A 14,871-nucleotide genomic window follows, 5' to 3' on the forward strand; every position below is an offset into this window, starting at 1 on the left:
TCCCTATGATACTAGAGCTCATGCCCTCTTGAGTATGTTATTCGATTTTTAATTAGTTTATTCTCCAGCAGCAAATGCTAGTTATAATATGAATTCCAACAATGCTAACTTATTAAACACATAGACTAAGGGTGGACGCTCGGGATCCACGTCGGACGTGGTCGTCCTCCACGTGGCAACATGGGATTGGTTTGATGGTGATGTGGCACAAATTGATTGGTTTTAAATTTGCCTTGGTTGCACCTGATTTTTCCTTCCCCCTCGTTCGTCCCCGTCTTTCCTTCCTCCTGTTTATTGCTACTGTGTTAGTCTGCAGGCGTTCGGTGGAAGTCATCACCTCCTTTCTACCCACTCCAACCTGCTTCCTTGGCCAGTCCACTCCAAAATGACTGTGTATTCAGGAGTCGTACATTTCCTCCACGCCTTCTTTCTGTTCCTTCCTTCCCGAAGATTAGGTGGTTGTGATGATGAAACTTGTTGCTTGTCCCCGTTACATTGGTATGTGCCTGTCCTCCTTATACTTTTTAAGGTTCTTGTTTCTTTCTTTGCAGAACTTCTCTAGCCCTCATTTTTTTTTCTTTTTTTTTTCCTTTTTTTAAAAATGGGTTGTAGTTGTCTTATTTACATATTTCTGATGTTGCAGGTGACAAATTGGAAATTACCTCCGGTGACCTGATGAGATCTTGCAAGCTTTTTGTTTCCCTTTCTAAACTGCATTATGTATGCTTGAAAGTTTTGATTCTTCTAATTCCTCCACTTTCTTATGCCCGAGTTCTTTTATACTTTTTTTTGCTTTCTGAAGAAACCGTGTTGTGGATTTTTCTGTTTTTTCCCAATACAGCAAGGGATCAATGAGAAAGGAGGCATCTTTTTCAGGTTTGAGGTTATGTTTAATAGTTTTTATCAATGATTTTTTAAATCGATAGCCTGTTGTTGTTTTTTTGCTTGAACTATTTTTATTTGTTGGTAGCCTTCTTGATTTTCAGGTTTAGAAGAGATTTTTGCAATTTTTTGGGATGAAAATAGCTTCGATTAGTAGGAAAATTGCCTCAGTGAGTTTCTTGCTACATATTTATGTGTGTTGGACTATTGTTATCTAAGCGCTTTTGTAACGTTGTCTTTTTTATGAACTGACTTCAAGTTTTTTCTCTCATTTTTTTATAAATGCTGCTGGTATATGCTTTTACCGTTGCGGTGAGTTCATTTTAAACTTCCTGCCTTTTTCTTTCTGTTTTAGTTTTTCTTTCTATTCTTGTGATTGCCTGTTTTACATCCGTATGGTATGCCTTTCTTTGTAGAATTCGTTGGCCTTTTGATTCTTGCGAGGAGCCTTCTTTAAAGCTAATCCTTTGTCATTTGTTGGAACAGGATTTCTATTGCAGTTCAAATGCTTGTTTATTTATCTTCTTATTAGGATAGTTGTACCTTTGTAAACCACCGCCTCCGCCTATATTATTTGTCCTTTAATTTTTGTTGCTTTTTCTGAACCACACGATTTGTCTTTTGCTTGATGGGCTCGAGACCATAAAATGTTCCATCTTTCTCTTCCTCTTTCTCTCTTCTCTTTTCATTTATTCTTCTCTTTTACCCCTCATTGCTTTTCTTCCACCGGGACAAGCCAACAATAGTCCAACTGTCGAATGTCCACTTGTTTGAGTTCAATTTTTTTTCCATATATCATGTCTATCTGTTCGATTTATATTACAGCAAGAGAAATGGGACAAAGAAAAACGTAAGCCATGAAAAAAAGAAGCAAAAAGGGAGAAAATGGATCTTCATCAGAACATGTATATTTTTGTTTTTACTTTTTTTTTGTGAAATTTAAGCTGGTTCTATGAGTCTTTTCATTTAATTTTTTCCCCTGATCAGAGAAAGAAGATGAGAAGAAGAATAAGTAGATGAAAAGAAAAATATGGCTCTTCATCCTCATCGGCTCTGTAAGTTTATTTTTATTTTAATTTAATCAGTTTTTGTAAGGTTTTATTTTAGTTTAAAATACATTTTAATCTGATTTTTTGAAATGAAAATAAGGAGGTGAAGCAGATGAAGGGAAATAACGGATCTCTGGTTTGAATCAGTACTGTACATTTTTTCTTTTACTTTTTTTTTGTAACTTAAGCAGTTTTTCTGAGTTTTTTTTTCTTCTTTGCCTCTTTTTAAAATCTGATTTTCTATTATTGAATCTAAAGCAAGAAATAAAGAAGAAATCATAACATTTCACAGTCTTAAGTGATTTTTTGTTAATTTGTGTAAGTACGATCAGTGTTTGTGGATTGATTATTAGAATAATTGAAAAATTGGATTTTGATGAACTCATTGTAAATGGTAAGAGCTTGAAAGTAATTGATCAGAGAATGCTTAGGATCACATCGGATTGTTTTTGCTTTGAGTTTTCACTTTTCTCTGGTTTATTCATTGTGCAATTATTTATTATACTGACAATAAGATTTGGTTTTGATGAGACTGTTTGAGGATTCTAATAGCTTACAAGCAAATGATAAAGGTAGACAGCTTAATCATTTATACTTTTTGGTTTGGGGTTTCATTTCAATTTGTGGGAATTAAATACTAAAGGAGCTACATTTTGGGATATGAATGTTAATTATCATTGGATTTGCTAAAATTAGCGCTTATGGTGTACATTTAAAGCTTAAAGTAATGCAATTACCTTGGACACTCATGATTTATCTAAAATAGAAAGAGAAAAATATGCCACATACTCATTTATCCAAATCTGTTTACTGAAACTTATATGCAAAATCCCACCTTTTTGTCAGAAAAACTACCAAAAAATCTCAGGACAAGAAATGTATGAAGACTTTTGTTAGAAGGCTGGATGGGCTTTAAGTTTAACCGCCCTTGTGGAAGTGGGATCATCAATTGTAGCTGAGATTTAATCTTTAGTGAGTTATTCTTTGTAGTTCACTGAACCTTCGAATGTTCTCTCCTTAATTATCTCCGCTGTTCATGTCTCCAGTCTGGTTAAATGGTAACATTAATTACAATTTATCTCTCATTTAGGGAGTGTGCATGCTTGTGTGTGGAAGTTCTGATGGGTTTTATACATATTTTTTGTGTTGAAGGATCACTGCTATGGCTTTGGTTTGGCCATTTGGGGAAAAATCTGGGACTTCTAGAAGAAATTTTTTTTTTTATTGATTAGAGAAAAAAATGTATATCGTGCTCATTATGCTTTCTGTGTAAATCTTCCCAATAATAGGAACGTTCTTTCCAATAAATTTAAAACCAAGTTTGAATGATGTTACAGGCCTGACCATTGTGAGAGGAGTCCAGGGTTCTCTGACATTATTTTATGCTATGTCTTTATAACAAAGGTAGCTAGCATTGAATTGGGGGTCGAGTTAATTGAGGCCTCTCTGCATGCTGGCCTGTCATTTCCTAATGATCTACATTTCGATATTGTTACTTTATATTAGAGATCAATAATTGTAGAAAGCAAGCTTTAAGTTATGTTCGGCCTGCAATCTCTGTATTGCTATATGTTTCCTCTATCTACTGACAATCTATTGTTAAAGGAGATGGTGGGTATGTGTAAGTTTCCTCTAGAAGGTATTAGGTGTGATGTCAAAAGCCGTGAACCTACTTGAAATTGATCAAAACATGATTCAGGGATAACAATAAAACATATTTTCAAGCTCCTTTTCCATCATTTATATTGTCATTGGTCTTCATTCTCCATCTTCTATACTTTTGTGCTACTCCATTTATCAACTTTTTAGTTATATCTGTGTGTATTGAAAAATAGTGGACTACTTCTCACATTCGTTTCGCTTCTATAATTTGGTGGAAATAAATAACAAAGATTGTTCTTTTTGGAAAATGGAATTGTATGCTAAATGAAGTTCATTTAGTTGTCTTTCAACTACTGATTGATTTTAATCATGATTTTCTGATTTGCTGGACAATTTAAGACCACCAGTTTTGCATAATAATAAAAGTAGTTAGAAGTTAGGGCAGTAGTTAGAAGTTTTTAAAATCAAAACAAGGAGGAATTAGCACCATCATTGGTTAAGCTTACCATTACTTTGGGTAGAATAATTTCAAAATGCATTACACTTTGAATGTGTCTGCAGATCTAAGTTTTATTTGATTGAACTCTTCCACTGATGATGCATTATCCTGCCGGGTATATTTATTCTTGTTGGCTTTGGTTAAGATTGTCATTATTGCTTTTTTTATTCTCGAGACATTTTCTTTTTCTTTTGTTTAGAAACATTAAAATTACCTCTTGTACACTTGAAGTGTAAAGATGCTAATGGATTATTTGCATCAATATCATCAAGAAATTTTGTCAAATCTCATTGTTTTTGGTTTTTTTTGAGGTATTGTCTTAATCTTTTTATGTGTGACCTTTTAATCATTTGCTATGTTGCAATGCATGTGTGATCTTTTCATCCTTTGTACACTTCCCTGCAAATTGGAAAATAGGCCAGCAGTGGAGAAAGAGTCCATATGTCAGTTCATTTTTTGTCATATTGCCATTTTCAGAAAATAGTGTCTGTGGGAATAATTTTGTTTTCAGATACATGTATTGCAAGATTCTTTTCTTTTCCTCATTTTTTGTTTGGATTATAATTAATTTGGAGTCATTTGGACAGATGAACGATTCTATGTTTATTGATGATGGAGAAGCTATTGATCTGCCTGATGGCCTTGTTCAATTTCGGATGAATTTGGTGGAACTTTTCGTTGATATCTGTCAGATTCTAGGCTATCTCGAGCTACCGTGTTCAGCATTATAACTTCATACTTTTTGGATGCTCTTCTAGGCATTGATCAGCTTAGCTTCAACAACCTAAATATTCAAGCCTAAAATTGAATTTGTTTGATTTTCATATTTAGAATACCTGTAGAACTAGAACCTCTTTTGGATGACTATTGAATATTTATAACAAAACTGTATTGCTCAAATAATTTTACTCTGTTTAGTAGTTCACTAATTTTCATTCTCACCAACATTACTAGCCAAACATTAACTGGGCATGTGTGCGCGGTGTCACCACCTAGTTCATTAGTAAAGCTATAGTCCACGACGGTGCTACCATAAAGAAATTTAAACCTCAAACCTGGGGGTGTAGTTATCCAATAAAGAGACCTCTCTATCATATGACCATTGTAGTGAAGATATATCTTTAGATTTAGATGATGAATACGTAGAGATAAATTCATAAAAAAAACTAAATGGAAAAATAAATATTCAACTATGATATATCATGATATGTATGCCAAACACAAATAAATTATTTGAGATATTTTTACTGTAGCACTTTTTGTGATGTGATGTATGTGAGACAAAAAGATAATTGGAAAGATAAAAAGTTGTATTGAAAATTATAATGATAATGCAAGCAAATATATTTGAAAAAATAATCAGCTGTCCAAAACAAACCCAAGGTTAGATATGAAATTTATAGTAACACTCTAAAAATAACTCTAATAGAGTATGGGCTGCAATCAGAGCTTGGGCCGTGATCAGAGTAGAAGGGAGAGAAGGGGAGTGAAAAAGAAAGGAGGAAGAGGGAGAAGAGGGAAGAGGAAGGGGGGGGGGGAGAGAATTAGGAGCGTAATTTGAATCAAGTTGAACTCAAATAGTGCACTACTCAATCTCGATTCAATATAAAATAATTGAGCTCGAACTAATCGAGATTTTAGAAGTCGAGTTCGACTTCAATTTACGTAACTTAAACTCGAGCTCGAATTCGAGTTTAATTAAATCTAATAGAGCATAATCAAATTCAATCGAGTCCAATCAAAATTACGTAATAAAAACTAATATTTTACATGTAATTTTAAATAAATGATATTACTGATATTTCACAATAACAAATATAAAAAAATAAATATTATAAAAAACTCGATTAGCCTCATCGAACATTCGATTACAAAATATTGGAGTTCAAACTCAACTTATGAGTTTAAACAAGTAGCTCGAACTCGAATGTGATCAAAATGAGTTCGAGTTGGATTCTTGACCGAGTAGCTTGCAAGTTTGAATTGAGTTATTTAGTTTAGCATCACCTTAGAGAGAACAAAGGAAGTGGTGGGTGGTTTTTCATTTTTTAAAATATAATTCCAAAAAAAATTCAATTTCAAAAAATATCCAAAAACACACCCTCAAAAACTCCTCTTAAAACACATAACTATCTACACTAAAAATTTTTTTTTATACATATCATTATAGTAAAAATTTTTAAAAACATACTAAAAAACACCTAATCCATACGAGCCGTACGTCTAACTAATAAAATATTAAAAAAAAATTCCAAAAAAAAATCAAGAGGTAGGATTTTCCGTTAATTTGTTTCTTTTTTGGACAAAAAAAAAAGCACTGCAGCTCTATATTAGGGACCTTTTTTGTAACATGTAATGTCTTTTTTTTTTTTTTTTTTTTTGTCAATAAGTGCATTTGAAGTCAACACCACAAGTCATCCACCTCACCGCGAACTGGATTAGCACCGTCACAAAAAAAAAAAAAAAAAGGAGTTAATTTCACTAGTCAAAGTGCTGTCGTGTGACAAAAATTCCGACCATTCATATTAAATATTTTGAACCAGCTTTTTAGCTGCACTTTTCCGGACCCGTGCTGTTCTTGTTGTCCTCTCCTTCCCCTCTACCATCATCGCCCTAGTCCGGCTTAAGTCCACAATGCTTCAATAAGCAGAAGTTGCCGAGGAAAACTCTCTTTCATCCATCAATGGCTTCAACAACCCTCCCATTTCTTTACACTGCCTTGCAGTTACTAACCCTGTTGAGTATCGTCCATTTCTCTAGGGTTATAGCTACAGGTGTGAACTGGGGCACCTCGGCGTCACATCCTCTACCCCCGGCCCAGGTGGTGCAACTGTTGAAGGCCAATAATGTCACTAAAGTGAAGCTGTTTGATGCTGACCCAGATGTCCTCCAGGCTCTTGCGGGTTCTAATATTTACGTAACTGTTGGCATTCCCAATTCTATGCTTCGTAGCTTGAACTCGTCTCTTAAGGCTGCTGAGAGTTGGGTCCACGATAATCTCACCCGCTACGTCTCTGATGGTGCCGGCTCTGTCCGTGTAGAGTATTTTTCTTTCATTCTTACTTTTCATTTTCGAACTGGTTCCAGCTACAGTATACAGTCATTGTGCTGTAGTTAATGGATGAAGTAAACCTCTCAGCAGGGGAACCCCTTCGTTTTTCATATCTGCATCATTATTAAGCTGAAATTTGGCTTCACTTTGGGAGTTAGGACTGTAGTTTCTGAATGCTGAAGTACTGGTTTCTTCTCTGGAGTGGAACTCTCAATTTTTAGATTCTTGCGTCTTCTTTTTATGCTTTCCAGAAAAAGATACGGGGTAGAATTCAGCAATTAATGGTTGCATTCAGTGCAGTTGAAACTTAACCTGTTGGATAGAACATATAGCGCTTCATATTTTTTTTTTCTCGTTTCTTCCAATTTTCATTTACTGTATGTGCAACGGAGCATTATTAGCGTCCATTACTGCATAATTCCATTTTGAATTGATGAAATGTTGAATCCAGGCATTTTAATTTGTTAATCATGTTTTCCTTCTCAAATGAATGAAGACCCTATTAAGAGAAGTGTAGAACCAATGGATTTTGATTGATTTAAGAAGATTTTCCAGTGAATTACTTTATCATTCACGGCATTTGTTGATTTTTTTGGTTATCATACTTTTTGTCAACCTTTGACTCTTCGACGGGAGACCTATGTGATGAAGATCACTGTTTGATATGCTTTCGAGCACGTTATTGAGCAATGTCTAGGACTTATTTTTATTTCCTTTCTCTCTGTTTCTGAGGTTTCCTTTATCAAGTGCTTTAGGAATTTTTCAGGTAATAATACATCAGCCTGTAAAGTCTACTTCTGTGGGTTCCTGCTATTGCATCAGTGATGGCTGTTTGAAATGGATTAGAGATATAGAAAAATTCAGCAGTGCACTTTTACTCTATAGTCCTTCATTTCTGAGGCTTTTGAGCTAACTGGATGATTCCACTGCTTGCTAAAAATACATCACAGTTGCTTCTCTTTCCTACATGACAGTTGCTTCTCTTTCCTGTCTCTTATTGATTCAATTAATGTATCTTATAGTTATTTAGTGTTAATTTCTTTATGAAGCTAGGTTTTGATGCAGGCTGCTGTTTTGCTGCTTTTGCTCATAGCAAATATTCCACTAGACTCAAAATCTTGCTGTTATTGTTCTTAATTTAGACAAAGAAACTTAGGTTCACAATGTGATTGCTGTGTCTACACGGATCTGTAAGGGTATATGCTATCTTAACTGTGTTTAAGAAAAATTATGTTCTACTTTCTGTATGATGTGTGTCTGAGGGGGTTCTCCAAAAATGAGTTGTAGGAGATCAATCGGTGTTGCTTTACATTCAAAGACATCCAATGGATTTACGTGCTGCTGAATCTCATATTTACAGGTTTATTGCTGTTGGAGATGATCCGTTTCTCCAGAGTTTTGGTGAGCAATTCTATCCATTTGTAGTTGGTGCTGCTGCCAACATCCAGACAGCTCTGGTCAAAGTTAACCTGGCAAACAAGGTAAAAGTTGTCACTCCGTGCAGCTTTGACGCTTTCCAGTCGGAATCTGGCCTGCCATCAAGAGGACAATTTAGGCCAGATCTCAACAAAACCATGGCTGAAGTTCTCACGTTTTTGAACAAGCACAGATCTCCTTTCTTTGTTAGCATTTCCCCTTTTTTGAGTTATCATCAAAATAAGAATGTTTCCCTGGACTTTGCTCTCTTCCGAGAAGGTGCACATCCCCGTAATGACAGTCATAGATCATACAAAAACAGCTTTGATTTGAGCTACGATACAGTTGTAATGGCATTATCAACAGCTGGATTCCCTCGGATGGATATAATCATTGGGCAAATTGGTTGGCCTACAGATGGAGCTGCAAATGCTACCTCATCTGTAGCTCAGGTTTTCTTGAAAGGCCTGGTGGACCACCTTGATAGCAGATTAGGAACTCCACTAAGGCCTCGAGATCTGCCAGTGGAGACTTACATATTTAGCCTATTAGATGAAGATCAGAGAAGCAGAACTCCCGGAAATTTTGAGAGGCACTGGGGCATCTTCACTTTTGATGGTCAAGCAAAATATCAGGTTGATTTTGTCCATGGCTCCGGAAAACTCATAAATGCACAGAATGTCCAGTACCTCTCTCCCAAATGGTGTGTTGTGAATAACAACAAAGACTTGTCCAATATAAGTGCACATGCTCTGGAGGCATGCTCTGCTGCGGATTGTAGTGCATTGTCACCTGATGGTTCCTGTTCTGACCTTTCTTGGCCTGGAAATGTTTCCTATGCTTTCAATAGTTTCTATCAGCAGCATGATCAAAGTGCAGACAGTTGTGACTTTGGGGGCTTGGGCTTGATAACTACAGTTGATCCTTCAGTTGAAAATTGTCGGTTCATGATTGGACTAAGGAATTCACTCTCAGTGTCCCTTCGCAGGTCTTCTCAGTTCCACTGGTTTATCTCACCAGTTGCAACCATGTTGTTGTGTTTAGTATGCGTAATCTGGTGAGATTTTCCTTAATAGCGTGCAAGTCTATCTAATATATTTGCGGCTCTCAGACTGCTCTCTCTGCTGTTTTGGCTGACGCTTTGCATCAGCTGATTCTGAGCTTTGTACCTTTCTTTTCTCGATTTGTAGTGCAACTAAGATGATAGATTATCCCCTTTACGCTTGGGCACTTCCTGGAAAAAGGGCGTCTTCAGACTTCCCTCGAGTATATGCACGCATTTACATGGATACAAAGTAACAAAAAACAAAAGAAGAAGAGAAAGGGGTTGATTTTGCAAATTGGCTCCTTTTTTTTTCCTTCTTGCCTGGCACTCACGTAGATCAATTGGAATTGGTAAACTCATTGTTGACGATTGGCCATTTGGTTCCTGATTTACTATGAATTGGTATATGCTTACTATTAGACTTGAGTGGGGTGCCTTTGGTTAAAGGCGTCATGATACGTAATGTCACTGCTGTAGACTAAACCAAACCGTATATCGGTTGACTAGCAAAGATTACATCCTTGACCACCCACCACTTTTAAACAAGTTTTACTACTGTAATTTAGAGAGCGAACGATGGATGTGCAACCAACCAGGTAAAAGTTACCGAGTTATAAAGGACTTAGGCAATTATTCCACTTTTCACCTTACAGGAGCATTCTATCCGCGGTATACTGCACTTTCTGAGCAGATTTGTGGCATGATGTACTGCCTTTTTAACGTATCAGTAGTGTAGACAAAATCCCGTTAAGCCAAAAACTTAAAATGTTAAAACTTGATTTTTTTTCTTTGTCACATCGATAATATTTGTATAATCTACTCTAACCTAGTTTAATGAAAAGGGAAGCTGACGTGATTTTTCCTTGACCTTCCACCTCCACCATTGGTGGTACCAGCTAAAATGTTCAAACTTGATTGATTTATTCAACGAGTTATATGTTACTCCATGTTTTTACAAAGCTTGCTTTTATCATAGCTTGATTCAAGTTCACACCGGTTTCTCTTAAAAGTAAGAGCTTCTTGTCTAAGCCCAAAGTCTGCCTTGTTTGGATTGCTGTTTTCGCCGAAAAATTACGTCGTTTTCCGTGATCACATTTCCCTATTACTTTTTTCCCTCACATATATCAAATCGTTACAGTAATTTTTCCATAAAAAATGACGAAAAATGCAATCCAAATGGGGCCTTAGCATAATAAAGAGGATATGTATACTTCTCTTGTGAAAGGCGCAATATTTTCAATATTATCAGGTGAAACTTATTTACTAATCATAGGGGGTTGCTACTCAGAAATTTGTTTTGGTTTAGAGACTGTAATATCTCCCCTCAATGCAAAAAAAAAAAAAAATTATTTACTACTCAATATGTTGCAAAAGACTTGTTAATATATATATATATATATATATATATATATATATTTGGGCTTTGTTACTTTTGAGGGGTTAAAAACAAATAGCTCAATTGGGTTGAAAAGGTAACCATTACCATTAGGCCTTTGGCCCTTTTACGCTTAAACGGAGTTGGATTCCACTCTCGCGTACCTTCCCGTTCAGAATTTAGCGGCACATGTAAGCTACCGTGGACCCGAGAACAGCATACAAGTTGATTTGCTGGACGCTCATCAACACCAGAAAAGAAAATATCCTCTTTCCAGTCTCGAGCTGTCCTTTTATATAAAGCAATACAATACCCTAAATCCACTTTTTATCCTCTTACCCAATTTTCCTTCTGAGCGTCGCTTTCTCTTTTGCTATTCCGACATCGTATATCAAAAAACATGTACGGTCAACAAGGCGACGGATCTGGTCCACCGCCTATGGGCGGAGGAGGTTATGGAGGTAACGGAAGCTCTGGAGGATACGGCGGCGGAGGCTACGGTGGCTCTGGAGGAGGAGGAGGAGGAGGAGGCTACGGTAGCTCTGGAGGAGGAGATGGTGGTTATGGAGGAAGCGGTGGAGGATACGGTGGCGGCGGTGGCCGGGGAGGCGGTAGAGGTGGTGGTGGTGGAGGCAGAGGAGGTGGTGGTTACGGCGGTAATATGCAGAATCGAGGTAATGATGACCTGGTGCACTTCTGTTTCTGTTTTTCGCTACTCTATCTAAACGTTCAAGTTCACTAAACATTTTTTGCACTAAGCTTTTTTTTTTTTCTCTTGTTTCCTCGATATCTGCTCATTTTAGGTGGTGGTGGTGGATACCAAGGAGGAGATCGTGGGGGTGGTGGTGGCTACCAAGGGGGGGACCGCGGAGGTCGTGGTGGAGGTGGCGGTAGAGGAGGTGGCCGCGGTGGTGGAAGTGGCAGAGATGGGGACTGGCGTTGTCCTAACCCAAGGTAACCTATTACCGTTTCCGGTGCTCATCTTTTCTTTTCTTTTTTTTTCCTTTTATTCCCCTCAGAAAGTGTGCTGTGTCTTAATTACTTTGTTGAGATTGTTCTTTACGTTATTATCTCTATGCTACTTGGAAGGATAAAGGACCTAATAAGATTGTATTATGTTGGATCTTAACTTGTGAATTTTGTGCTGACTTCAGTCATTCTGTACAAAGAAGCTATAGCAAGTATGTGACATAAAAGAAGCAGAGGGTAAAACCTTGTTATCATTTTTTAAACATGTTAATGGTCATTGATTTTGGCCTGTGTGGTTGTAGCTGTGGGAATTTGAACTTTGCTAGAAGAGATAAGTGTAACAAATGTGGTGCACTCCCTCCTGCTGGTGCTGGTGACCGTGGTGACAGAGGTGGTGGTAATTATAATAGAGATGGCAATAATGCAGGATATGGAAATAATCGAGGTGGGAGAGGTGGAGGCAGTAGAGGCAGTGGCTACGGTCATGGAAGAGAGGATAGTGGTTATAGTCAAGGAAGAGGTGATGGAGGTTATGGTCAAGGAAGAGATGATGGTGGCTTTGGTCAGAGCCCTGTTGTAGCTCCTTCTTATGGTGGACATGGTGGTAACTATGCACCACCACCTAGCAGTTATGGTGGAAACCCTAATTATGCTCAAGATGCTGTTCCTCCACCTTCAAGCTATAGTGGGGGGCCTTCTTCATATCCTCCATCATATGGTGCTCCACCTGGTGGCTATGATGGAGGCTACGGAGGTGGTCCACGGAATCTGGGTGGTGGATATGGTGGTGCTCCAGCTGAAGCTCCTGTTAAAGTGAAGCAGTGTGATGAAAACTGTGGGGATGCGTGTGACAACTCGAGAATTTACATTTCAAATTTGCCTCCAGATGTGACCATTGAAGAACTTCAAGAACTTTTTGGAAGCATTGGACAAGTAATATGCAAATTTCCTTCGGCTTATTATTTTGAACGATATAAAAATCGTATTTGGCCTGCTGTTGCAAATTGATCTGGGAATTATACATCTTGTCCCAAATACTTATGTCCGAAGGAAAGATTGTTACATTAAATGGAGAATCTCATTTTATTAAATCACCTTGCAATTTATTTATTGGTCTAGCAGATTATGCTATGTTCAAGTTCTTTTAGTTGTTGCAGGTACATAGATACAGTAGTTGATGCATGAATAAAAAAGAAATGGGTTCTTACCTTTCTCTTTTGCTAGGTTGCAAGGATCAAACAAAAGCGAGGTTATAAAGATCAGTGGCCCTGGAGTATAAAACTGTACACAGATGACCACTCCTTGGCAAATTTCCATGCAGCTTTTTCAGCCAGTGTTTTAGAAAGTGGATACCATACCTGTCCCACCAAAAGACATCAGGTAAATCCCCAGCAAAGTTTTGAAGCTCAGGACATCCAGCATAAAAGAATACTAGTATCTACACAAACAAGAAGAAGACTATTGTGTGACAGTATGGCAATCGAGGCTCCAGCAATATAATCAAGTGTACGGTATACATATTCTGATGATGAAAAGAAAAAGGGAGACATTTTATACTCAATTGGCTGTGTGCATCTCCAAGGAGATAAAGAACATAGTGTTTTACATATTCCTTCCTGTTTCATTTTTGCCAAAAGAATGCAGTTCCATCGCAGAAATCTGATACATTTGATAAAAAGATTTTGCCTTTATTCTGTGGGAGATGCAAAACCCTTATAAGGACTTGATCAAACAAAGTAGGAAAACCATTACTTTAGAAAACTGAAATCACCAGAATAGAAAAAGAAAAAAATCTTTTACCCCTTTCTGTTTGCAGTATTCTTCGTCTGCCCAGCATTCCTCATTCTTGACCTTATCCGCAGGCCAATTAGGGCTGGGGATAATTGCGGATATAGACGAGGTGACCACCACACGCCGAACTCCTAGCTCTTTCGCTGCCGTCAGCACATTAATGGTGCCGTTTATCGCCGGTGCCAATAGCTCATTCTTTAATCAAGCGTACACCAGAAACAGCGAATATGGATTTCCATGATCACCAGTTAGACTAATTAATAATGAGACAAGTAGTATCGAATAGCAAGTAAATGAAGTGTGAGAATTGAAGAGGAGACCTCGGGGTCGTCAACTTTTTCGACGATGCAGGGAGAAGCGAGATGGAAAACGCCGGTTGTGCCGGTGACAGCGGAGACAATAGAGTCGTAGTTAAGGAGATCGATTTCAAACAGCCGGAGACGGGATTCAGCGCCTTCCAATGCTTCTAGATGCTTCGTCTCTTTCTCATCCTCTGCACCGATTTATTGAAATTAGTTTCTAATATAACTAACTTGACTGCTAGCTCCCCAGAATCAGGGCCCCTTTGGTTTTTTTGGGGAGGGGGTGATAAAATCGAGTTAATTACTATAGAAGATAAAGGGATATGAATATTTACTGAGATCTTTGACGGTGGCGTGGACGGTGTAGCCGCGGTCAAGCAGGAGACGGACCAACCAAGACCCAATGTAGCCGCTGCCTCCCGTCACACAGACCACCTCTTCTCTCTTTGCCATCTTCCAACAATAATTTACTCCGTAAATTATGGTTACTCAATTCTCAGCACATCCTAGCCAGTGACCGCCTCCCATGTCTTATCTCCTACGAAAAAGAGGAAATTGTGAATAGTGTAAGATTCCCTTGGCTTGCTTTCGAAAAAACATTCTACTGTACAATACAAAAATTTTTTTTTTGGGGTAATAAAACAATACAATTGAATTCTCAAACTGCAATTCGGTCAGCTCGGATGATTTGTTTTAAAAGTGTGTGTCTAAAATTTTTTACTGTAAATTATTATAAACTATTTGTTAGAAAAAATGTTTAGTGTTTATGTAAAAAAATTTAAAACACTCTTATATTTTTCAAAACAGCCGGTTCTTCCTCCCTCCACCATCGCCCACTCACCAACATCTCCGCCACCGGTATCCTGTTGAATGTATTTTTGTTGATATT

The 14,871-nt window shown here is 37.5% G+C and overlaps 3 protein-coding genes and 1 long non-coding RNA gene across 4 annotated transcripts; 3 read left to right on the plus strand and 1 right to left on the minus strand.

The window, feature by feature from the left end:
* Positions 1–137: 137 nt before the first annotated feature.
* Positions 138–4,935, plus strand: LOC140036830 (uncharacterized). Its single transcript, XR_011840406.1, has 6 exons — positions 138–498; positions 644–720; positions 842–876; positions 987–1,787; positions 1,870–1,937; positions 4,620–4,935. It is a non-coding gene; the product is annotated as an uncharacterized lncRNA (long non-coding RNA).
* Positions 4,936–6,580: 1,645 nt separating this feature from the next.
* On the plus strand, positions 6,581–9,720 carry LOC140036831 (glucan endo-1,3-beta-glucosidase 9-like). The gene is made up of 2 exons (XM_072079769.1): positions 6,581–7,074; positions 8,445–9,720. The coding sequence occupies exons 1-2, from the start codon at positions 6,716–6,718 to the stop codon at positions 9,559–9,561; spliced, it is 1,476 nt and encodes a 491-aa protein (XP_071935870.1). The 5' UTR covers positions 6,581–6,715; the 3' UTR covers positions 9,562–9,720.
* A 1,348-nt stretch (positions 9,721–11,068) lies between these two features.
* Positions 11,069–13,185, plus strand: LOC140005998 (transcription initiation factor TFIID subunit 15b-like; the record flags this gene model as incomplete). Its single annotated transcript, XM_072047476.1, has 4 exons — positions 11,069–11,594; positions 11,724–11,874; positions 12,192–12,822; positions 13,114–13,185. Coding segments are annotated over exons 1-4 (1,128 nt in total), but the record flags the coding sequence as incomplete, so codon positions are not given.
* Positions 13,186–13,192: 7 nt separating this feature from the next.
* LOC140005999 (cinnamoyl-CoA reductase 1-like) lies at positions 13,193–14,578 on the minus strand (the record flags this gene model as incomplete). The annotated part of the gene is made up of 4 exons (XM_072047479.1): positions 14,318–14,578; positions 14,001–14,173; positions 13,690–13,875; positions 13,193–13,327 (listed from the first exon to the last, which is right to left on the minus strand). Coding segments are annotated over exons 1-4 (612 nt in total), but the record flags the coding sequence as incomplete, so codon positions are not given.
* Between the last annotated feature and the right edge of the window lie 293 nt (positions 14,579–14,871).

Source organism: Coffea arabica, chromosome 1c (assembly GCF_036785885.1).
Source record: "Coffea arabica cultivar ET-39 chromosome 1c, Coffea Arabica ET-39 HiFi, whole genome shotgun sequence".
Taxonomy (NCBI): domain Eukaryota; kingdom Viridiplantae; phylum Streptophyta; class Magnoliopsida; order Gentianales; family Rubiaceae; genus Coffea; species Coffea arabica.

What these genes read in the sequence shown, in the direction of transcription:
- LOC140036831 (XM_072079769.1), top strand. Translation starts at nt 6,716, where the DNA reads ATGGCTTCAACAACCCTCCCATTTCTTTACACTGCCTTGCAGTTACTA. An exon ending in GCCGGCTCTGTCCGTGTAGA is followed by an intron (nt 7,075 to 8,444) that starts GTATTTTTCTTT and finishes TCATATTTACAG; the next exon opens with GTTTATTGCTGTTGGAGATG.